At 38.0% G+C, this 25,620-nt stretch overlaps 1 protein-coding gene across 2 annotated transcripts in view; it reads right to left on the reverse strand.

Annotated features, from left to right (window-relative positions):
* Positions 1–25,620, reverse strand: part of KDM5B (lysine demethylase 5B) — an 80,891-nt gene that overhangs the window by 39,165 nt on the left and 16,106 nt on the right. For both annotated transcript variants that reach the window (XM_042976880.1, XM_042976879.1), the window contains exons 2-7: positions 13,407–13,484; positions 11,644–11,766; positions 9,877–10,047; positions 3,494–3,628; positions 1,592–1,688; positions 212–321 (exon numbers count right to left, since the gene is read on the reverse strand). In XM_042976880.1, the coding sequence (XP_042832814.1) occupies positions 212–321; positions 1,592–1,688; positions 3,494–3,628; positions 9,877–10,047; positions 11,644–11,766; positions 13,407–13,484 (714 nt within the window). The remainder of the gene's footprint in view (positions 1–211; positions 322–1,591; positions 1,689–3,493; positions 3,629–9,876; positions 10,048–11,643; positions 11,767–13,406; positions 13,485–25,620) is intronic.

Below are 25,620 nucleotides of genomic sequence, written 5' to 3' on the forward strand. Positions count from 1 at the left end.
TTGTCTCTAAATTGAATGTACTCCAGAAAAATGGGCGCCAAGGCCGCCAGGTGTTATTATCTTCATAAGGCATTTGTGTATTTTCTCAATTAGAAAGATACTACAAACTGACATGAAAAGGTCTTTTAATTGTCACACTCTAAACTAGCAGTCCTAAGTAAGGCACAAAAGGATAACTGGGGGGTAAAAGCGTTTAAACGTATCAACTCACAGCATTGGTGGTTTTTTTAGATCGGCTCTTGGGTTTTTCCTTCTCGCTTTCTACAATGTACTCTTTCTTCTCAATGGGTTCTTGCTTGACGATGCTTTTCATTTCTCTCTCTGTAAGAGGTAGTCTGAGTTAGCTCTTCTGGTACTACGCTTTACTCACCTTGCTCTCTCCCTATCCCAAGCACTCACAGGACACAAACACAATTTTGCTCCTCCTTTTCACTGTAGCAACAGCACCCAGTGTTGCCATGTTCAAGGGCTAAGTACTCATTACTTCATGATAAAATGCAAACTCTCACAACATTTAAATGTGGGTACTTCTGCAGATGTTGGCTCAGTTTGGGAGCTTTTAAGACAGGAGCTGAAGATGTGGTCTTCTTAACGACATGTTACTGAGACATAACATATATTGATGAAAGCAGGTTCCTTGTGATCTTAACTATAAGAGACTAACAATTCACCATTGGCCTCTCTTCCACAATATAGATTATCCCTTCATAAACTATGATACATACTACCCCAACTTCCTGGTTCCAAAGACTGAGCATCTTGGCTAAAACACTAGCTATCAATTAGTGAACTATCCTCTGGTAGGTGCTGTGCTAAATGCTTTCCATGAATTATTTAACCCTTTGCAGCAAATCCATTTCAAGGACAAGAAAACAGATATTAAAAGAAGTCAAAAAATACTGAAGGTCATACAACTAGTTAGTGGTTAAGCCAGGATTCAGATTCAGACCTATATTTTTAAAAATCCATCTACTTTCCACTACATTGTGCTGCCTTTCCAATAACTTACCAATCACTAAGAACAACCAATTTTAATAACGTCTTCATTTGTATGTGCCTGCCTATACAGGGTTTGAGCCCTCTCTTACAGCTTTTTAGTCCTAAACTTACTTCTCATCGACTAACATCTAGCAATGGCCACCCAAGCAATTATCAACTAAAATTCAGATTTAGAAAGCACATCAGCTTGCCATGCCTGAAATAAACTTATCAGATATCCAGTCAAAGGCAATTATGCTTCTCATTAATCACTTCTTTTCAATGAATGCAATGTAACCAAATTTCAAAGTAGCAATTAGTGACAGTAGAGAAACTGAATCGTATTTCTAATATGCATATACATATATATATATATATATATATATACACACACACACATATATATATGTATATATGTATACATATATGTTTACTTCTACTGGTCACTAACTACAAGAACAGGGACATTAACCTACTTTAAGATTTTATTTCAAGGCCCAACCCACTGATTAGTATTTAATAGTTGCTACAGTGTTTCCTTAATTAACAAATGAATGATATTTGTACTTATTTACTTTTTACTTTTTTCCTACTCATGGATAAACTTTCTTACCAGTTTCACATTTTGGAGTTGGACAACCCATTCGTCGTCTCAGGTTATGAGTTCTGGCTTCTGCTGTCTCTTCTGGTTCTATTTTAATATTCATGGCCTTTAAAAAAAAGTGTCACATATATAAGTATTTCCCTTAAAAAAAAAAAAAAAGGAATTTTCTAAAATCCAACTGAAATCTCAAGGTGACTATAATCTTATAAATTGTTTATATTAGTAGACCTTCAAAACATGCTTCTCTCTCACCACAAAGGAGAGATCCACCCTTAAAATTACTATTATCTAAGGAATGGACCAAAATCTTTGGGATTACAAGAGTATCTCCACTCAGGTAGGCCAAAAAAAAAAAAAAAATAGGGAAAAGTCAAAGATCAGGGAATAAATGAGGGAAAGTGTCACTACCAGAATTGGGAACAGCTCTAATTTTCCTCCTAGAAGCTTCCCAGTTCTCACCAACCCACCTCATGCTTTATTCAGTCATCACTAAACCCAACCACTCACAGTTATATAAATATCCTAATTTCATTAGCCTAGAAGGGTCTGCTAGCTTCTTCCAAAGTCTGCCCATTATTTACAGAAAACTCAGCTTCCATAATAATTTGTTATTAATTCTTCTATTAAACTGTTATTACAAACTACTACTCTTCTAACATCACTAAATTGCTAAAGATTCCCCACCCCCATCATTGAGGGTAAATAAGCCAGTCTCAATTTCCAATGTTTCTTAAAGTGGTAATACTTAATAATGAAGCAAAACAACTTTAGCAAGGGTTTGTGGAACTACACCTTGATCATTTTTGCCTGTGTTCATTTCTAGGTATTCAGGATGTCCACTGCAGACAAAATTTTTCCCAGGGTGATATCATCACCCTATGTGTCTCTCATCTAGGCAGACCTAGGTATCCAGAGCAGTAGGGCATGTCTTACACATTTAAAGGCCAAGGTGTGCTCAAACAAGAATTTTTAGACTAATGAACTTTAAGAGCATGCTTATAGACTTCAAATAACCATTATTTTCCTATTCTGAGGCAGTCTTAATTCAGAAAAATAGAGCCCCAAATTTTTTCCTTATCTCTAACTTACCTAAGCTAAAAATAATTGCCTTATTTATATCCCTTTCCTCAGAAAACAAAACTGCTCTTTTTTAATCTTGACCAATAATTATTAATAACCAGAGGCTGTTTTAGACACCAATCAATGCAATGAGGCTTAGTCAGCTCTAAGATGTTGCTAATACATTAATCACTGATTGCCAACACTTACATGTCCATCAAGCCAGGCAAGAACACCCCTTCACATGTGTGTATGGAAACAAAGTAACTGGGAAAATAATCTCTTTCCCAGGGGAAACCTCTCAGAGCAGAAAAACCTTGATGCAAACTATCTTTCTCATCAGTTCTCTCCTCCTGATCTTCCTTATGTTCTACTTTCATTTCATCTTATATATTCAATGCCCCCACTCCCATGCTGCCTAATTAGTTTCTGTCTTAGCATAAATATCTGCTATTCCTTTTCAGGAACTCAGGACAGCAGCTTTCAATATCCTCTATCCTCTCTGATCAAAACAAAACAAAACGATAGTTCCCAGCTTTCTATCTCCTAACCTCAATCCCCAATAAACACCGTCTAATTTCAAAACAGGCAAACCAAATACCATCACAATGAATGCCTGTCCTTCCTCAGTTAATTAAGCAGCTGTCTGTCCAGGCAGCATAAACCTAGAAAGAGTTCTCTTTACCCTTTTGACAGTTTCCCCAAGTGTAAAAGCTAGAATACACACAGCATCCTTCTATGAAGTGAACAAGGTTCATAACTACGAACAGTACACACGTGACAGGAATCCAGCATAATTCAGGCATTAGTGCCAGGGCTCAAGAATTCTGATCAACTGAATGAGGCTCTCACCTCCGCTCTCATGCGTTTTGCTCGTCGGGCTGGGGGGCATGTTTCTGAGGGCTGCACAGACTGCCTCTGGGGAATATCATGGGGTTTGTACTCCTTGTCCTTTGTGTCTGTGCTCAGGTTTGGCTTCTGCAGACACTAGAAATAAAACACAATTGTATTAATGAATTTCCTCTCCGTTTTTAATCTTAAGAATTTCAATGTATTTTGCAAGGTACATTTTACGATTATTTACACAGAAACATAAAAGGTCTCCATCTTTTAAAATCCAAATAAACACAAGTCTGCAGTTACCAATCATATACACACACATATAAAAGCTTAAACAATTTTTTAGCAGGTGAATGGTGTTCCTTCAATTCACTTAACTGTTCATGCCATCAGGTTACACCAGGCCACAGTAGGCTCAAGGCCCTCCCAATGAGCCACTTGCAATTAATTAAAGGCTCAAACTGTTAGAAAGGCCCCTTATAGGGGCGCCTGGGTGGCTCAGTCAGTTAGTTAAGTGTCTGACTTGGGCTCAGGTCATGATCTCATGGTTCGTGGGTTTGAGCCCCACATCAGGCTCTGTGCTGACAGCCCATAGCCTGGAGCCTGCTTCAGATTCTGTGTCTCCCTCTCTTTCTCTCTCTGCCCTTCCCCTGCTCATGCTCTCTCTCAAAAATAAACATCAAAAACAAATTTTTTTTAATTAAAAAAAAAAAAGGCCCCTTTTAAGCTCCAAAAATGACCTTCCTTATTGAGAATATTTGATTTTTTACAGTGTTTAGAGTAATAAAATATGGAATCCAATAGGTTTTCTAAATTTTAAAATTCTGCAGTTTCAAACATAACTAGCAATGTTCTGTGATCAAAAGATATCATCTGAATTGAGAAAACGGGTAATTTGACTAAACCGTTCTCCCTGATTAGTACTTTCATTTACTTCAACATATTCCTACAAGGTCTAACTCACAAGGCAAAGGTTAATAAGTAGCCCACGGCAATAACTTTGGTTCTGATCAGACAAGAGTCTCCTGCTTTGATTATTTTTTAGTTTGATTCTAAGCTTGCTGATAGAGGGTATTTAAATGCAGGCACAACAAAACAGAGTAACATCAAAATATTACCACTGAATCTAATATGAATTTCAAGTAACTAACACTTCTTCATAATAGGGCCCATAATTATCATAAGAAACATTTATAAAAGCAGGTTCCCAATTGTAACTACTTAGGGTATAATGTATCATCTATGTTGGGATAAGATACAGTGAAATAATAATCTTCTAGAACTCCTGCTCTATGGGTACCATTACTACCATATAGTCTCACAACTGGTACAGAAAGAATCCAGAGAAGAGGGGTGGAAACAATAGCAACCAAAACAGAGTAAGAAAACCTATGTCTAACATCTACGAAATATGATGCACTAGAAAATAATACTGATACAGATTACTTGATACTCTTAAACAAGTAATAAATCTACCACTGGTACAACCACCTAAGTATTTTAAGTATTCTGTTCATTCTAATTAAATTCATACATTGATTTCATCTGGAAATATTAACTAAATTAGTATAGAATACCACCCTCCATTCTGTAACAAGTCCTCAAATTGAGCATTTAGAGTATATTTAAAAATTTTTTTTAATGTTTATTTATTTCTGAGAGAGATAGAGTGGGGGGAGGGGCAGGGGGAGGAAGGGCAGAGAGAGATGGAGACACAGAATCCAAAGCAGGCTCCAGGCTCTGAGCTGTCAGCACAGAGCCCGACGCGGGGCTCGAACTTACAAGCTCTAAGATCATGACCTGAGCTGAACTTGGACACTTAACCAACTGAGCCAACCAGGTGCCCCAAGAGTATATTTAATGAAAACATGCAGATGGGAACAAAACCTGCCTATCATCTAAATTAAACTCTTTTAGGGGCACCTGGGTGGCTCAGTCCATTAAGTATCCAACTTCGGTTCAGGTTTGTGAGTTGAAGCCCCACACTGGGCTCTCTGCTATCAGTGCAAAGCCTGCTACAGATCCTTTGTCTTCCTTCTCTCTCTCCCCCTCCCCCACTCACTCTCAAAATAAACATTAAAAACAAATAAATTAGCCTCATTTATATTTTTATATAAACTTTTAAAAAAATATATTTATTTAAGTGATCTCTACACCCAACATGGGGCTTGAACTCATGTCCCCAAGATCAAAAGTAACATGCTTTTATGACTGAACCAGCGAGTATGTATGATCGTGCGGATATGAACTGAACTGAATCAAGAAAATTTTATTAAGTGGATGGTCAGAAATTTAGAACTCCTAGGGGCACCTGGGTGGCTTGGTGAGTTAAGCATCTGACTCTTGATATTGGCTCAGGTTGGGACCTTGTGGTCGTGGGATCCAGCCCCAATGTCAGGCTCCCCACTGAACATGGAGCCTGCTTGGGAGTCTCTCTCTCCCCTCCCCCACCCCCACCCTTCCCCCTTTGTGTGCATGTGCTTTCTCTCAAAATAAATAAAACAGTTTTTTAAAAATTCAGAGATTATATATGTGGTCCCTATCTCCCACACTAAGTCTAAAACGGTTCCATAAACTATGGTCTGCTTCATTCCGTAAGAACTTTAGAGATCCAAGGTAAAATCAAGCTCAGAAACTTTTCAGAATATATGTGAAAAGCTTTATTATTTTGTTCCAAACCACAATTCCAAACACACACCTGATATGTTTGCTTTGTATCTAATGCGAATATATGCAGACTAATTTTAACTATTATTTGATAAACTGGGATTTAGAGGTAACTGTTACCACGGCATGAGGACACCATCCTACAGAGACAGAGCAATATGTTGAGACAGCTAGAAAATACAGGAATACAATAGTGAGGCTTATGTCCCACTATACCAGGACATCACTGCTCAACATTTCTCAAATTTCCCAAAACTTACTCTAGGCTTCAGTTCACCCTTTTGAAACAATTCCTTCACTGGGCATCTTTTTTTTTCCTTAATATTAAGACTTTATTTTTTTAGAGAAGTTTTAGGTTTATAGCACAATCAAGATGTGAAGGTAGAGATTAACTGTATATGCCCCACCGTCACACATGCACAGCCTCCCCTGCTATCACCATCCTCTACCAGAGTAGTAGTATATTTGTTACAACTCATGAACAGACACATCATTATCACCCGTAGTCCGTAGGTGACATTAGGATTCACTTGTGGTACTGTACATTCTATGGGTTTAGACAAACCTATAATGACATGTATAGTATTTTCATTGCCCTGACAATCCTTTGTACTGTGAATATTTTTCCCTCCCTCTCACCCCCAAACCTCAGGCAACCACTGATGTTTTTAGTGTTTCCATAGATTCGCCTTTTCCAGAATACCATACGTGCCTTTTCCAGAATACCATACGGTTTGGAATCTTACATTATATGTAAGTATATGTATGTAGCCTTATCATGTTGGTTTCTTTCACTTAGTGATGTTCCTCTCCTTGTCTTATCATGGCTTGAGATCTCATTTCTTTTTAATGCTCAATAGAACTCCATTCTCTGGATATAACACAGTTCATTTATCCATTCACCTCCTGAAGGACAGGTTGGCTGCATCCAAGTCTTGGCAATTATGAATAATAAAGATGCTAAAAACATCCATGTGCAGGTTTTGTGTGGACATAAGTTTGCAACTCTTTTGTGTAAATACCAGGGAACATGACTGCTGGATCATACGATAAGAGAGTATGTTTGGTTTTCTAAGAAACGGCCAAAGTGTCTTGTCTTCCAAAGTAGCCGTGCCATTTTGCACTTCCAGCAGCAATGAATGAAAACTTCTGTTATCCTCACCAGCATTTGTGCTGTCAGTGTTCTGTCTTTCACCATTCTAATAGGTGTGTGGTGGTATCTCATCGCTTTTGACTCTTTTTAAAAATATACATATTCCAGGGCACCTGGGTGGCTCAGTCGGTTAAGTATACGACTTCAGCTCAGGTCATGATTTCACAATCTGTGAGTTTGAGCCCTGCATCAGGCTCTGTGCTGACAGCTCAGAGTCTGGAGCCTGTTTCAGATTCTGTGTCTCGCTCTCTCTCTGCCCCGCCTCCCACCTTGCACTCTTGTCTCTCTCTCTCTCTCTCTCTCAAAAATAAATAAACATTAAAAATATTAAATATATACATATACGTATTCCAATTATTCTTTCCTCCAAGAATTATTTCCAAAAATCAGAAATGGGCCAAAAATTAGGTACAAAAAATGGCCATCATAGTATAATAAATACATATACTGGAACCAACCTAAACATTCAACAACAGGCGGAAATCAAGATCTGGATATAAAAACGAACACCAACACGCCTAAGTGGCTCAGCCAGTTGAGTGTCCAACTCTTGATTTTGGCTCAGGTCATAATCCCAGGGTTGTGGGATCGAGCCTTGCGTCAGGCTCCATGCTCAGCATGGAACCTGCCTGGCATATTCTCTCTCTCGTTTTCTCTCTCTCTCTCTCTCTCTCTCTCTCTCTCTCTCGCTCTCAGCCCCTCTCCCCCGCTCGTGCTCTCTCTCTAAACAACAACAAAGAAAGAAACACACACACACACACACACAAATGGAATGCTACTAGATCTTCAAAAATATTCAATGACATGGCAAATGCTCACGATATGCTAAACAGAGAAAAGGTAGAATATAATACTGTATATGAAGAATACAATCCCAGTTTGGGTATATATGCATAAAAACATCCTTGAAACGAAAACAGGTGAGAGGATCAGGCGGTTTTATTGTCAACACATTTTCCTTTGTTTTTAAGCCTTCTGCAATGAATACCTATCAGTGCCTCGAACATACCTGGTACACAGCAGGCCGCTCAATAAGTATTTATCTGTGTTGTAGATTAATGTTTATAAAAGGTATCTTTAAATACCTATTCCTCTCAGACTACGATTGAGTAAATGCTTATGTGTTTTTCTTTTTTTTTTAATTTTTTTCTAACGTTTATTTATTTTTGAGACAGAGAGAGACAGAGCATGAACGGGGAAGGGTCAGAAAGAGGAAGACACAGAATCTGAAACAGGCTCCAGGCTCTGAGCTGTCAGCACAGAGCCTGACGCGCAGAGCCTGACGCGGGGCTCAAACCCACGGACCATGAGATCATGGCCTGAGCCAAAGTCGGCCGCTCAACCGACTGAGCCACCCAGGCGCCCCAATTTATGTGTTTTTCAATTATGAAACTATACTGCCTCTCCAAGTGTGAGGAGATGTTTTTAAAATGTTGCAACCCATAAAGCAAGTAGACGCTCTCTTTTCTCTTACTCACTGTGAATTCCATACTCAAACAGAAAGGTTAATAAAGAGAAAAATCTATTGTAGCCAACTATATGTACCAACTATATGTAAATCAAATCTCTATAAAACAGAGGCATAAAGGTTCCACATAAAATGTTCTAAATTTCATCCCTGAGTTCATTAAACATTCACACATGTATATTTAAGAGCAGTGACAACTTTCTGAATATCAGACTGGTCGTGTTCTTCCAGGCTAAAAAGAAAGCTCCCCTGGAATCAAGAAGGAAGAAAGGGAACAAAAATGCAATGTTACAAAAATCTAAAGGATTTGAGCATTACAGATGGTATGTCTACAATATCAAGACGCAATTTTGATTAGTAGTTTACCCTCTGAAAGTATGTCATTATCTTTCTACTTCTCTATAGCACAGTAACAATTCTTAAAATTATAGAGCTTACTGCTCTTGCCTTAGAATAACTCAAAGGGTATCAACCGATAATGACTCTTCTTTCTACCACAGTCTTGAAGTAAGTTCTTATAATACTGTTTTACTTTAATTACAACAAAAGTTCTTATCTGAATAATTTGACAAATACCATCTTTATAAGAAAACAAACATGGCTACACAGGAACTGTTAGAAGAGGGATCCATTAGCAACTCAGTATTATTAAATCCCCTACCTTTTACCCCTATCAGCATTCTATCTGAAAATCTCCTTGGAGCTCTCAGCTGGCAAGACAACAGATAAGCAACTTCTTTCACAGGTCGTATTTTCACATGACAACTAGTAATATGCACTACCACAGTACGTGAGTGCAAAAGCATGAGCCATAACACGATAATAATGTACTTGTCGTAAGGAAGACACAGTCTTAGTGAAATAAAACACAGACTTTGGCTTCTGACAGAAGCAAAAGGATATTTCCTCTACAACCTTGTTCATTACAAAAGCAAACTTCTAAGTATGGCTGCTCACAAAACACAACAGCAGAAACATTGGAGGAAAAATTCACAAAACAAAGTCTTCTCAACAATGTCTTCCACAAAGAATTAAGGCCTATTCATTCACTGTAAAAGATAACATACCAATAAGCAGTGAAATAAAATAGGTTAAGATCGGACTCACTCTCAAACTGTCTCCTGACAGGAACAAGTTGTAGGGGTTGAGGATTCGCTCATAGTGCCCTCTGATATGGGAGCCCACAGCTTTGCCAGGAGCAAATCCCATCTTGGTGGCAATTTTGGTCCATTTTCTATCCTTGCAAACAACTGCAAATCCACCTTCTTCTGCAACTAACTGTTAAATAAAACAGCAAAGAAATTAGAAACACATACATAGAAATCACTTCTAATTCCCTTGTACCTAGGTATGACTCTGAGAACAACATGTTCTTGGCTGCAGTAATTTTTTTTTTTTTTTTTTTTTTACTTTTTTTTTCTTAACTTACATCCAAGTTAGTTAGCATATAGTGTAACAATGATTTCAGGAGTAGATTCCTTAATGCCCCTTATCCATTCAGCTCATCTCCCCTCCCATGGCTGCGGTAATTTTTAAAAATACATTTTCCGAGGCACGTGGGTGGCTTGGTTGAGCATCTGACTCTTGATTTTGGCTCAGGTCATGATCTCACCATTCATGAGATAGAGCCCTACATCAGATTCTATGCTGACAGTGGGGAGCCTGCCTGGGAGTCTTGCTCTCTCCCTCTCTCTGCCCCTCCCTTGTTCGTGCTGTGTGTGTGTCTCTCTCTCTCTCAAAATAAATTAACATTAAAAAAAAATACATTTTCCAAGCCAAACAAAAATATATATGTATTATTAATTTCAAGCTAGAAAATTAAAATATACCCATAAACATGTTGTACCCCCAAAAACTACTTCTCAGTTCGCCAAAGCAGTCAAGATTTTCCAGGAGGAAGAACTACATCAACAATTAAATCTCTAATAAAGAACGAATCCTGGTACTTGGTTTAACTCTGTGACCCTTAAAACTCTCCATAAACTAAGGAGGAGGAGGAAAAGATGGCACCATTTGTTTGACAAGAATATATGGGGCGCCTGGGTGGCTCAGTCGGTTGAGCGTCCGACTTCGGCTCAGGTCACGATCTCACGGTCCGTGAGTTCAAGCCCCGCGTCAGGCTCTGGGCTGATGGCCCAGAGCCTGGAGCCTGCTTCCGATTCTGTGTCTCCCTCTCTCTCTGCCCCTCCCCCGTTCATGCTCTGTCTCTCTCTGTCTCAAAAATAAATAAATGTTAAAAAAAAAAATTTTTTTTAAAAGAATATAGGCTTTACACTGAATGAACCTGAAGTTAAAGCACTGAATTACGACCCAACCTTTAGAGTTTGGTCAATTTTCTTCCTGAGCGTCAGTTGTTTTAACTCCAATAAAACAGAAAGGAGATCTTACGGAACTAATAAAGTTTTAAAATGACACACACAGGGGTGCCTGGGTGGCTCAGTCGGTTAAGCGTCCGACTTCGGCTCAGGTCATGATCTCACGGCCCATGGGTTCAAGCCCCGCGTCAGGCTCTGTGCTGACAGCTCAGAGCCTGGAGCCTGTTTCAGATTCTGTGTCTCCCTCTTTCTCTGACCCTCCCCTGTTCATACTCTCTCTCTGTCTCAAAAATAAATAAATGTTAAAAAAAATTTTTTTTAAATAAAAATAAATTAAAAAATAAAATGACACACACAAAAATGGTGACAAAAAATATTCTACAAGATAAGGCTTTCAAGGCTTTCAGATGTGACACGTAGAGCCCAATCAATCACTAAAGTGAATGGAGAATTTCATTTTACATATTTCAAACAAAAAGTTTCTTTTTAAAGTGAAGAAGATCAAATTTATGCTGGCATAAAAGATACTAAATGAGGGAGATGGCCATTAGCCTCTTACCTTATTGAGCTGAAACAAGTCCAAGATCTTCCTTTCCACATGTGGAATTTTCAGAGTGCTTCCCTGTAACTCCCAGTACTTTGCAATCTGGTCCAAGAAATTCAGTTTTACTCGAGTTTGAGCCTAAATGACACAGAAGTGAATTTTAATCTTACCCAGCTTATTTTAAGACTCCTATGTGTGTGGTATTTTCACTCTTAGAATATTTAAGTGAAATATCACTTCTGAATTCAACAGAGAAACGGCCAAAAAATACACAAAAGAAAGCTGGTTAAATAATTATACATGAACTCAACAAAAATTTAATTCAGCCCCTACCATGTGTCAGGCAGAGTTAAAAACTCAGTAAGCCTTTCCTTAAGTAGGCACTCTGAAAAGTACTTCATTTAAGGAATTCTATAAGCACAATTTTATTATTGATTAAAATTATATCACAAGCTTCTATATGTCCCTCTTAGTCTTTTTACAACTGGGGTATTTTAAAGGTCTGTTCTTTCCAAGTACAAATTTTCTTATTTTCTCAAACACAAATCTAAAAACAGAATTACAACAGTGATTTCATACCAATTTTAACAAGTCCTGATACAATAAAGGACAGCCAGGGAAAATTTCTTAAATGTTATTCCTTTAACAGATTATTATTATTGTCTATAAAGTCATTAAAAACTTTTTTTGTCCAAAAAAATTCTGTTCGTCATTTTTCTTTCCCCTTCTTGAAAATTAAATGGAAGTCAGTCAATTTTAGGAGTTTTACCTTGCTCAAGAACAAAACTGAAATGAATGTTCACATGTTCCACAGTCTAAGACTTCAAAGTTAGTACTCATTTCCTATCCTTCAAGATCAACTTGAAAATACAGACACAAAATACAGAAATTCTGGGATTCCACAAAATCCATTTGTGTTCCATTTATGTTAAAAATGTTTGGTTTTTTTTATAGAAAAACAAAACATGATTCAATACGAAAATCAGGTTAGCAAAACATTAATAAAAACACTACCTCCAGGTTATCAATACCCAAGCCTTATTCACCCTGCACTTTAGAGTTTCAGTAGCCTAGAGACTGAAGAAAAATCACCTCTTCTCTTGAAAATTCCCAGTATTCCTCAACCCCCCCCCCTCAGGAAATTAAAGTGTGTTATTAAATCTAAGTGAAGATGTGTATTTGGAAGAAAATTACAGCTGGAGATTCTTTTCCATTAGATGGTTCTCAAAGTACATTCCTTTCAAAACCTAAATTATTGTGGATGTCACCTAAATTTAGAAGTATTTAAATGAATTAATAGGCCAACAATGATTGACAAAAAATAGTGTTTTTAATGAAATCTAGCATAAAAAAAATTAAAAAAAAAAAAGGGGCGCCTGGGTGGCTCAGTCAGTTAAGCATCGGGCTTTGGCTCAGGTCATGATCTCACGGTTTGTGAGTTTGAGCCCCACGTCAGGCTCTATGCTGACAGCTCAGAGCCTGGAACCTGCTTCAGATTCTGTGTTTGCCTCTCTCTCTCTCTCTCTCTCTCTCTCTGCCCCTCCCCCACTCACACACACACTCTCTCTCTCTCTCTCTGTCAAAAATAAACATTAAAATAAAAATTTTTTTGAATGAAATCTGGTTGGCTGCAAATGTCCTTAATGTCATTTGTTTTACCATGATTGTCCAATTATTGGTCAAATTTTAGCTTCACTAAAACCACTAGATTTGTGACTGATTCCTCCAAGAAAACCCCTCTGAAATACAGGCAACCAGAACAGTAGTTAAGACAATACCTCCAATTCATTCAGCCTCTGGATACGTGGGGTAAAATGAAGTTTGTCAACATCACATGCAAATGGTGGCTGCCAATCCTAGGGGAGAAGCAAAGGCTTTTATCAGAAGAATTTATAATTCTGACATTCAAGAAATCATGTTAAAACCCCAGTTAAGTAAAACACAAGTTACCTCCTACCAGTAAAATAAAACAGAACATGGGTAGTACTTTCTCAATCTTCTTTGCACCAGAACAGCAGAATATGTATGACTACCCTTCCCCATACAAATGATACATCCTGCATGCACCCCTCCTCACACCCTTCCAAATAAATGTCACTGAACGTCAAGCTGTTGAAAAATCACTGACTTTTAAGTTTATTATTTATTTTGTAAGTAATCTCTACACCCAACATAAGCCTCAAACTCACACTCCCAAGATCAAGAGTCACATGCTCCTCATATTGAGCCAGCCAGGAGCCCTGAAACATCACTGACTTTAATTTAAAGAGATTTGGATTCCTCTATTCACAGAAGTTATCCTTTTACAAAATAGCTATATTAATATTAAATCATCTATAAACTATATTTTTATATATGTAACCTAGTTACTTTTACTTTTATTATAAAATTAAGAATAAGTTCTTGGACATGGGATGGCAGAGACTGCCATCCAAAGCTCATGTTAAGGATGATTCTTTAAAACATCAACTGCTACAGATTCTTAGAAGAATTGTTATCATGCAGAAATAATCAGACAATAAGGAAAGTATGTATGGTATCAATAACTAGACAAAACTGGAAACTTAAATTTCCACAATAAGAGAATGGTTAAAGGAATAAAAATTATGCTGTGTTAATGGGTACAGAGTTTCAGTGTGCAATAATGAAAAGGTTTTGGAGATGGATTTTTGATGATGGTTGTATAGCACTGTGAATGTACTTAACATCACACTAAATTGTACCTGTAAAATAATTACAATGGTAAATTCAGTATTATGTTTATTTTAATATTTTAACACATTAAAAAAGCAGAAAGACAAAAAACTTATGCTGTGGTATAGTTCTGTTTATTGACATTGAAAGATGTTCTTTACGTATGTTAAGAAGGAAAAGAGGGACGCCTGGGTGGCTCAGTCGGTTGAGCGTCCGACTTCGGTTCAGGTCATGATCTCACAGCTCGTGAGTTCGAGCCCCATGTCAGGCTCTGTGCTGACAGCTCAGAGCCTGGAGCCTACTTCAGATTCTGTGTCTCCCTCTCTCTCTGCCCCTGACCCACTCGCATTCTCTCCCTGTCTCTCTCAAAAATAAAAATGAGAACATTAAAGAAAAAGAAGAAGGAAAAGAGAGGCTATGCAACAGAAAAATGAAACCTGGAAAAATATACAGCAAAAATAGGATTTTTATAGGTGATTTTCTTTTGCTTCCTTAGCCATTTGGAATACAATCTGAAATATATTTCATACATTAAATAACACCTATTAAATAATAAATAAGTTACTTCAGGGGCACCTGGCTGGCTTAGTCAGTACAGCATGCAACTCTAGATCTCAGGGTCTTGAGTTCAAGCCCCACATTGGGCATGGAGCCAACCTAAAAATAATAAATGAATCAAACAAGTAAATAAATTCAGGTTTAGAGAACAAGTCAGTACAAGGAAGCTCACAGTCTTTTATTCAATTTCATATCCAGACGTTTGTTCTAAGAAAATAATTCACCCACAGTCAACAAAAAACATGCATGAAATTAACTACAGTATTATGTTAAGAAGATATGATTGGTATTATAACAACACTGAATACTGCACAGCATTTGAAGTTCTAGATTTACAGGGGGCACCTAGGTGGCTCAGTTGATTGAGTGTCCGACTTCAGCTCAGGGCCTGATCTCACAGTTTGTGAGTTCAAGCCCCACATCAGCTCCCTGCTGTCATCATGGATCCTCTGTCCACCTCTATTTGCCCCTCCCCCACTCATGTACGCTCTCTCCCCAAAATAAATAAAACATTAAATAAATGAATAAATTAATTAATTAAATTCTAGATTTGCAAAAAACTCATACCAGCATATAAGAAAACACAGAAAAATGGGCAAATTGTGTTAACAGCAAGAAAAAATGGCCAACTGTAAAAAGACTGGTGTCCAACTTTACACAAAATTCAAGAAATACACAAGATTCTCTCGTTTTTACCTACCAGGTTAGCAAAGACTTAATACACACACCACCAGTATTAGCAACATGTGAGGTAATGAGGACCTTGACGATTAGTATGTTTTTTGGAGATCAGTAAGAAAGCATCGTATTTTTAAAGGCCTACTGAGGGGCGCCTGGGTGGCGCAGTCGGTTAAGCGTCCGACTTCAGCCAGGTCACGATCTCGCGGTCCGTGAGTTCGAGCCCCGCGTCAGGCTCTGGGCTGATGGCTCGGAGCCTGGAGCCTGTTTCCGATTCTGTGTCTCCCTCTCTCTCTGCCCCTCCCCCGTTCATGCTCTGTCTCTCTCTGTCTCAAAAATAAATTAAAAAAAAAAGTTGAAAAAAAAATAAAGGCCTACTGAGCCAGCAGTTCCTCAAGTGAGAATTTAGTCTCCAAATATTTGTTGCCATTCACAACACCAAGATACAGGCACAAGGAAATTCACCACAGAATTGTTTTAACTTAAAACCTTAATATTATGTCCAAAGAAGACATCCAGATCGCCAAGTGACACATGAAAAAATGCTCAACATTACTTAGCATCAGGGAAATACGAATCAAAATCACAATGAGATACCACCTCACCCACCCCTGTCAGAATGGCCAACGTTAACAACTCAGGCAACAACAGATGGTGGTGAGGATGCAGAGAAAGGGGATCTCTTTTGCACTCCTGGTGGGAATGCAAACTGGTGCAGCCACTCTGGAAAACAGTATGGAGGTTCCTCAAAAAATCAAAAATAGGACTACCCTATGACTCAGCAATTGCACTACTATTTATCCAAGCAATAGAGGTGTGCTGTTTCGAAGGGACACATGCACCTCAATGTTTATAGCAGCACTATCAACAATAGCCAAAGTATGGAAAGGTGGAAAGAGCCCAAGTGTCCATCGATTGATGAACGGATAAAGAAGATGTGGTGTGTGTGTGTGTGTGTGTGTATGTACACACACACATATATATATATATACACATATATAATGGAGTATTACTCGGCAATCAGAAAGAGTGAAATCTTGCTGTTTGCAACCATGTGGATGGAACTAGAGGGTATTACGCTAAGCAAAATTAGTCAGAGAAAGACAAATATCATGACTTCATGAGGACTTTAAGAGACAAAACAGATGAACATAAGGAAAGGGAAGCAAAAATCATATAAAAACAGGGAGAGGGACAAAAACATAAGAGACTCTTAAGTATGGAGAACAAACACTGGAGAGGTTGTGGGAGGGGGGATGGGCTAAATGGGTAAGGGGCATTAATTATAGAATGTACTCCTGAAATCATTGTTGCACTATATGCCAACTAACATGTATGTAAAGTTTAAAAAATAAATTAAAAAAATTTTTTTAAACCTTCATATTGGGGCATCTGGTGGGGTATGCCTGGGTGGCTCTGTTGGTTAAGCTCCAACTTCAGCTCAGGTCATGATCTACATGGTTCGAGAGGTTGAGCCCCACGTCGGACTCTGTGCTGACAGCTCAGAGCCGGGAGTCTGCTTCAGATTCCATGTCTCCATCTCTCTCTGCCCCTACCCCACTCGCATTCTGTCTCTTTCTCAAAAATAAACATTAAAAAAAATTTTTTTTAAATATTAGGGCATCTGGCTAGCTCAATCAGTGGAGTATGTGGCTTTTGATCTCAGGTTGTAAATTCAAGCCCCACATCGGGTGTAGACATTACTTATTTAAAAAAAAAAAAGACCTTCAGAAACCTATCAATGAAGAACAAAGTAAATAAATTTGACACACCTGTAAGTAGCAATAAAATACTCTGCAGCTGTAATAAGGAAAAAAAGATCTAGATGTTCTAAATATAGAAAGATAGCCAAGACCGGATGAGTGAAAAAAACTAAAACATGTAAAATTGTGCCAATAGTATTACATATATGTAAACTTTAAAGATTATCAGATTAGAAGGGGGGCAAGAGGTTACTGTTATTTCAAATCTATATTGTTAGAACTTATTACTATTGGTTGCTTTTATTTATTTGCTTTCAATTTTTTTTTTTAATTCTAATTAGTTGATTGCTTTTAGTTTAAAAGTAAAACAGGGGTGCCTGGATGGTTTAATCAGTTAAGCATCTGACTCTTGATTTCAGCTCAGGTCATGATCTCACAGTTCGTGAGTTCAAGCTCCACTTCAGCTCTGGGTTGACAGTGTGGAGCCTGCTTGGGATTCTCTCTCTCTCCCTCACTCTCTGCCCCTCCCCCACTCACTCAAGCACACCCACTCTTTCTCACTCTCTCTCTCTCAAATATAAACATTTTTTTAAAAAATAAAACAAGGTTTGAGGTGCCTGGCTGGCTCAGTCCATGGGGCCTGCGACTCTTGATCTTCAGGTCATTAATTCAGGCCCCATGTTGGATGTAGAGCTTACTTTAAAAAAAAAAAAAAAAAAAGAGTAAGTAAAACAAGGTTTTGTTTTAGTGATAGGGAGACTTCAATAAAAATACCCACCAGCAATGCCTGATAAAGTATTATGTTAAAAAGACTGTATTTTACCAGAATTTTTTTAAAAGGGGAAAAAAAGCAGACTACAACTGATAAAATGCTATTTACTACCATCCCAGAAAGAACCAAAGAAAAAAGAAAAATTGGCAGCACTGTTTTAAACTTATTCCAGACAAGGCCTTCAAGTATTTAATGCTGTCCCACTGCCTCTTCCACAAAGACTATGGCTAATGTTTAAATGTCAGTTGTCAGTTAAAGAAATGCTATTCTTTGTTAATAAAGTTAAAAAATACTACTCCATCCTGGGGCACCTGGGTGGCTCAGTCGGTTATGCGTCTCATTTCAGCTGAGGTCATGATCTCACAGTCCATGAGTTCGAGCCCCGCAGTGGGCCCTGTGCTGACAGCTCGGAGCCTGGAGCCTGCTTCAGGTTCTGTGTCTCCCTCTCTCTCTGTCCCTCCCTCGCTCATGCTCTGTCTCCCTCACTCTCAAAAATGAATAAATGTTAAAAAAAGAAAATTAAAAAAAAAATACTGCTCCATCATGAGTCAAAAAGAGGAGAGTGATTTTTTTTAGTTTGATAACTAAGGCTAAGGAAAGCAATGTCTTTAATTGTACAAAACACAATGTAATAGAAGAAAATCACATTGCTTGAGAGTCTATCACAGGCTAATAGGAAGACTTTATATTGCTCAGAGCTTTGCTCTCTAACACTTCATAAAAGCTGTATGCTTTCTGAAATGAATTGATCTGGGTTGAAGGTTAAAACCAAAAACATCAATGACAATATGTCAGAATATACAAGTAAATGATTAACATACTGTCCAATAGCCTGAGAATTTTATAAACTAAGACTTTTGGGTCATGTATGACATTCCCTGACTAATCAAATAGGCCTTTTAATCCCAAAACACAATGATATAGAAATTAATTTCATCTCATCCATATATTAAAGTCATAAATTACAGTGAGCTGTGTCTTTGTATGTATACATTGTATACATATATGTATACATACATATGTATATATACATATACCGTATGTATTATATAATTTATGTTTATTGTATACTGAAACTTTTTCAGATGAATCCTAAAAATAAAGTAAGAGGAAAACAGTACATATCTGTCACTAAAGAAGATCACACAGTGGGTATAATATATATAAAACTAATACTGTTTCAGATCATTCTTTCATGAAACACAAACCACTGAAAACTTATTCACTTCTTCTGGTTACAAAGAATGAAGGAAAATGGGATAAATGTCATTCAATTTCAAGACTTTCATTGTCAACTGAAAAGCTTTACTTCAATAAAAGAATTACATATTATTTGCAATGCTCACTGAAATATGAGAAGTAAGATATCCTTGGCCGGGGCACCTGGGTGGCTCAGTTAAGTGTCCAACTGTTGATATCGGCTCAAGGCTGTGATCTTGCAGTCATAAGACAGAGCCCTGAATTGGGCTCCCCGCTGACAGCACAGAGCCTGTTTGGGATTCTCTCTCTCCCTCTCTCTGCCCCTCCCCTGCTTACGTGCTCGCTCCCTCTCTCTCTAAACAAACAAACAAACAAAATAAACATTAAAAAAAAAAAGATGTCCTTGACTGAGTCTGGCCTCAATGGACTATAACTTTTACAGGGGGGACAAAGCCATCAAAGAAGGAAAGAGACCATTACAAAACACTGTGATAAATTTTGGTTTGACACTTTATCTAAAGGGGCTATCATATAATCTAACCAAAACTTTTAGCCTCTTAACAATAATGGTTCATAAATCCTTTTTCTAACATAAAAACAGCATTTCCATATTAACTAGGTGTTATGAATTCATAGATTGCAAGGCATCCCATATAAATTCCCTGCTGAGATTCATTCACTTTTAAAACTTTAAAATGACTTTATTTTACCCCTTTCAAAATAAAAGTCCAACCATATTTAAAAGTCCAATTATTTTCCTGAGCGCTAAAAAATATATTCCTTCAGAAGGCAATTAAGTAGGAGGAAGTTGAAGCTTTGAAATCCTCAGAGGCCTGAGTAACATCAAGTAAACATTCTTCCTTAGTCCCCACACTGAACAACTTATGGTACATTTAACTGAGAGAAATGTGCAATAAAATTGACCAGTGGGAGAATAACTTTCATAGGATGCTAAGGACTTTTCAAAAACGCCATGAAAATTCACTCTGTAAATGATCTAGTGTTGGCATCCACATAATAGAACACTGTTTTAATCTTTCTAATAGAGAAGCTATCACCATTTTGAGATCTAATAATCAGCAAAATGAGAAAGTGTATTCTCTATATCTACTCCAAAAGTTGGTTCTCCTGCAGACAAAACTCCTGCAGACAAAACTAATTTTTAAATTTTTTTTTAATGTTTGTTTATTTTTGACAGAGAGACAGAGCATAAGCGGGGGAGGGCAGAGAGAGAGGGAGACACAGAATCCGTCTGAGCTGTCAGCACAGAGCCCGATGCGGGGCTCAAACCCACGAACTGCGAGCTCATGACCTGAGCTGAAGTCAGACGCTCAACCAACTGAGCCACCCAGGTGTCCTGACAAGACTAATTTTTAAAAATCAATGTCAAAAGCTCATTCTGGTTAGTTTACAAAGAATAACATTAAGGACGGACCAATGTATTTTCTAATTACATATGTTCTATTAAAATCTGTCATCATAGGGGCGCCTGGGTGGCTCAGTCGGTTAGGCAGCCAACTTCAGCTCAGGTCATGATCTCACGGTCCGTGAGGGCTGTGAGTTCGAGCCCCGCATCGGGCTCTGTGCTGACAGCTCAGAGCCTGGAGCCTGTTTCGGATTCTGTGTCTCCCTCTCTCTGACCCTCCCCTGTTCATGCTCTGTCTCTGTCTCAAAAATAAATAAATGTTAAAAAAAAAATTAAAAAAAAAATAAAATCTGTCATCATAGAATAAATGCACAAAGGAATTTAGTCCATTGAGGCAGAGCTAAACTCCGTATTTTAATCCAGATTCTTACACTTTCTAGGTTATCAACACATTAACACAAAACTATAGTGCAAAATTTTAAGGATCCGAACAAAGAATTTATCTTAGTTTTAAGGCAAGTCAGAAAAATTTTCAGTTGAGCAGCACAAGATTTATCAACCTTAATAAAAAATTTAAGTAACACACATATGAAATACAACATAAAAAGACTACTTTTTCATGGCATTAACAGTTTTATGTCAGTATGATGTCCTTAAGACACCTGCACAAAGTGGCAGAACTGGGCACACCATAATCATTGTAAGTCCTCATCTATAAATTTAAAAACAAGCAGAGTTACTATTTGTGAGTCCCTCAGTGGAGTCCAATGACCACTCACTGATGGGTGTCTATCAGGAAAGGTTTTGGTTTTTTGTTTATTTATTTTTGAGACAGAGAGAGACAGCACAAGAGGGCAAAGGGCAGAGAGAGACGGAGACACAGAATCTGAAGCAGGCTCCAGGCTCTGAGCTGTCAGCACAGAGCCCCACGCAGGGCTCGAACCCAGGAACCGTGAGACTGTGACCTGAGCCAAAGTGGAAGCTCAACCGACTGAGACACCCAGGTGCCCCTATCAGGAAAGTTTTTTAATTCAAAGGACTTCAATGTCTTCGGAACAGAAATAAAAATGTGTTAGATAATATTAACTTCCCCCTTTCTTCTTACTTCCCTCAGGGTAGGCTTGGCACCAAGCAGCTTTAATTAGCCATCCATTCGATCAAAGTCTGCTTAAGATTTTCCATCCGTAGGATGTCGGGGTGACTCAGTCAGTTAAGCATTCCACTCTTGATCTCAACTCAGGTCATGATCTCACGTTGAGTTTGAGCCCCACATTGGGCTCTGTACTGACAGTGCGGAGCCTGCTTGGAATTCTCTCTCTCTCCCTCTCTCTGCTCCACCCCGCCTCTCTCTCTCAAAAATAAATAAACTTTATTAAAAAATAAAAAATAAAGATCTCCCATCCTCAGTGAGCCACTAGTAAAAAAATACTGAGGATTTTCTTTTCAGACTACAGAATCACTTTTATTCCTTAAATCAGAGATTCTTATACCGTACTTGAATTGAGTGTATGTGGATTTTGGGGGGATAGTCCACAGCTTCCACCAAATTCTCAAAGGGGTCTGTAACCTTAGGGGTCACAAAAAAAATCCTGTGAGTGTATGTGGCTTTCAAAATTTTTGCACCCTGAAGTTCTTATCTCACTATCCCAACCTACTTTTTTTCAGTCCCTTCTCATACGTAACCAAGACATGATAATGGATGAGACACTTGGCTCCTCAAAATGTCAGGAGGTTATATATATATACTGTAGGACAGAAAGAGCAATGCACTAAATAGAAGACCTGGTATGCATCTTGGTTCTTTAATCACCACTTAAGGGATCTTAACTTTTCCATTCGAAACGTATAAACAATAGCTACCTTCAGGACTATGATGAAAACTAAAATTACAAATATAAAGGATTATGTATTATAAAGCAAAAATAGCAAGTATTATATTGCATTAAGTTCTGACCAATGAAACATAATTTCTTCTAGCAAAAAGTCAATGTAAACTCAACTTTCAAGGAGCATCTGACTTCTAAGCTGTACCTTTAAGGACTCTATCCTTCCAGTCTAACTCTAGTCAGCATCTAGTTGGCATTAGACCAATTTAAACACAGGTTAAAGGGCTCCCCTAGATTTCAACCCTCCTCCCCACTGTTACTTCTCCAGTGCTCATTTTTAAAGCACAATGATGTCATTTCCCTTATCCTTGCACAGTAAAACACGTTAAAGAGAACGCACTCTGGTGTCACACTGCCTAAGTTCAAACCCTGACTGTGGCTTTCTACTAGTTCATCTCCCTGTAGCTTAAATACATGTATAAATGGGAAACTGAGGCTTAAATAATATGGATAAAAGCCTTTAGAGAGCTCCTGGCATTTACAAAGTAAGCAAAAATGTTAGTTATGAGGAAACATTTATGTTGCAGAGCTTCAGTTCCCAGGAAGCCTAACATAACCTTGTTTTGTTTTATGACTGGTTATGTTTAAAACAATGGTTTCAATTCTCTAATCTTCATTATCAAATTGTATAAAATGATATTTCATGGGGAGTGCCTGGGTGGCTCAGTTGACTTCGGCTCAGGTCATGATCTCACAGTTCGTGGGTTCGAGCCCGTATCAGGCTCTGTGAAGACAGCTCAGAGCCTGGAGCCTGCTTCAGATTCTGTCTGTCTGTCTGTCTGTCTGTCTGTCTCTCTCTCTCTCTCTCTCTCTCTCTCTCTGCCCCTCCCCCGCTCACACACGGGTGCATGCACGTGCACAGTCTCTCTCAAAAATAAACATTAAGGGGCGCCTGGGTGGCGCAGTCGGTTGGGCGTCCGACTTCAGCCAGGTCACGATCTCGCAGTCTGTGAGTTCGAGCCCCGCGTCAGGCTCTGGGCTGATGGCTCAGAGCCTGGAGCCTGTTTCCGATTCTGTGTCTCCCTCTCTCTCTGCCCCTCCCCCGTTCATGCTCTGTCTCTCTCTGTCCCAAAAATAAATAAACGTTGAAAAAAAAATTAAAATTAAAAAAAATAATAATAATAATAATAAACATTAAAAATGGCATTCACAAGTTAATATATGGCATTAATAAGTTAATATATAATATTCAAGGCCCATCCATTTTTTTTTGCTGTATTTTTTTTTCCAGTTTTATTGAGATATATGCAACCTTGCTACTTAAAGGAGAATACACTGTCACATTTTCCATGCTTAAAGAGCTTTTTCTAAGATTGTTTTAGATATGTAATTCAAGGATAGAGGCACTTAACAATGGATCTGGGAAGAGAGAAGCTGCTAGGGTTGCAAGAGAATTCAACTTCTATACTATAAAAATTAACACTGTGGTGGGCAAGCCTATGTATGGTTCCACAATATTAATATTTTGTATTAACCAAGCCATTTCATATATATCTACTATATAAAACTTCCTGACTACATATTCTCTTACTGCCATAAAAGCTAAGCAATAGAATAGGTTTAAAATAATTTTCTCTAATACAAAAGTACACTCATTACTAAAATACCAGAAAATATATATGAAGAAGAATCTCAGAGAAAACCTGCTGTATTTTGGTATACATCTTTCCAGTATTTTCTAAAATGCAAGTTATCTTCATAATCTTCAAAAAATTTTAAGTCATAATTTTAAAAATATGTATATATTTTTCCTTTTACTTACTATACTGTGAATATTTAATATTTTATTGTATTGATACTTTTTAAAATTTCTTATTATTGGACATTTAGGTTATTTTCTTTACTTTCCAATGTTAATCATTACAAATAAAGCATCCTTACCTTCTAGGAAGTTCATTTTAGCCTCTTTTAAAATAAACCTAAAAATTTTATGATTTTATTACCATTTTTTTGTTTAGTTTATTTATTTTGAGAGAGAGAGAGAGAGAGAGCAAGCATGAGCAGGGGAGGAGCAGGGAGAAGGAGAGAGGAAGAATCCCAAGTAGGCTCTGCACTGTCAGCACAGAGCCCAATGTAGGGTTCAAACTCACGAATGTGAGATCATGACCTGAGCCAAAGTCAGAAAGTTGGATGTTTAACCAACAGAGCCACCCAGGCGCCCCCCCCAACTTTTTTTTTTTAATAAAAATAAAATCTTAAAAATAAATAAAAATCAGTTGCCCATATACCCAGTCTTACCATGAGAAAAACATCAGATAAATTCCAATAATGGGACATCCTACAAAATACCCAAGTGAGTACTCCTCAAAATGGTCAAGGTCAATAAAAATAAAGCCCAAGGGGCACCCAGGTGGCTCAGTCGGTTAAGTGTCTGACTTTAGCTCAGGTCATGATCTCACCCTTGGTGGGTTTGAGCTCCACGGTGGGCTCTGTGCTGACAGCTCAGAGCCTGGAGCCACTTCAGATTCTGTCTCCCTCTCTCTCTCTGCCCTTCTCCTGCTCACACTCAATGGGTCTCTCTCTCTCAAAAATAAACAAACATTAAAAAATTAAAAAACAAAAAAAACAAGAACAACAACAAAAAGCCTGAGAAACAACAACAGCTAAAAAAAAGTCTAAAGAGACATGACAACTAAATGTAATGTGTATCCTGGATGAGATTCTGGAACAGAAGGAAGATATTAGCTAAAAATTAAAGAAATATGAATAAAATATATGGACTTTGTTTAATAACAGTATCGGTTCATTAATTATAGCAAATATGTCATAATAATGTAAGATGTTAATAAAAGGGGAAACTTGGGAGACCTGGGAGGCTCAGTCAGTTAAGTGTCCAACTCTTGATTTCAGCTCAGGCATGATCTCACAGTTCCTAAGTTCAAACCCCATGTTGGGTTCTGCGCTGACAGTGCAAAGCCTGGTTGGGATTTTCTCTCTCTACCCCCTCCCTCACTCGTATGTGCTCTCTCAAATTAAACAAATAAACAGTAAGAAAATTAAACAAATAAAAGGGGGGAAACTAGGTCAAGGAGTATATGGGAACTCTACTCGGTTTCTCTTTAAATCTAACAGTTCTTAAAAATATTAAGTCAATTTAAAAAATCATTTGGATCAGGAGCACCTGGGTGGCTCAGT

The sequence above is a fragment of the Panthera tigris genome, chromosome F3 (assembly GCF_018350195.1).
Source record: "Panthera tigris isolate Pti1 chromosome F3, P.tigris_Pti1_mat1.1, whole genome shotgun sequence".
Lineage (NCBI taxonomy): Eukaryota > Metazoa > Chordata > Mammalia > Carnivora > Felidae > Panthera > Panthera tigris.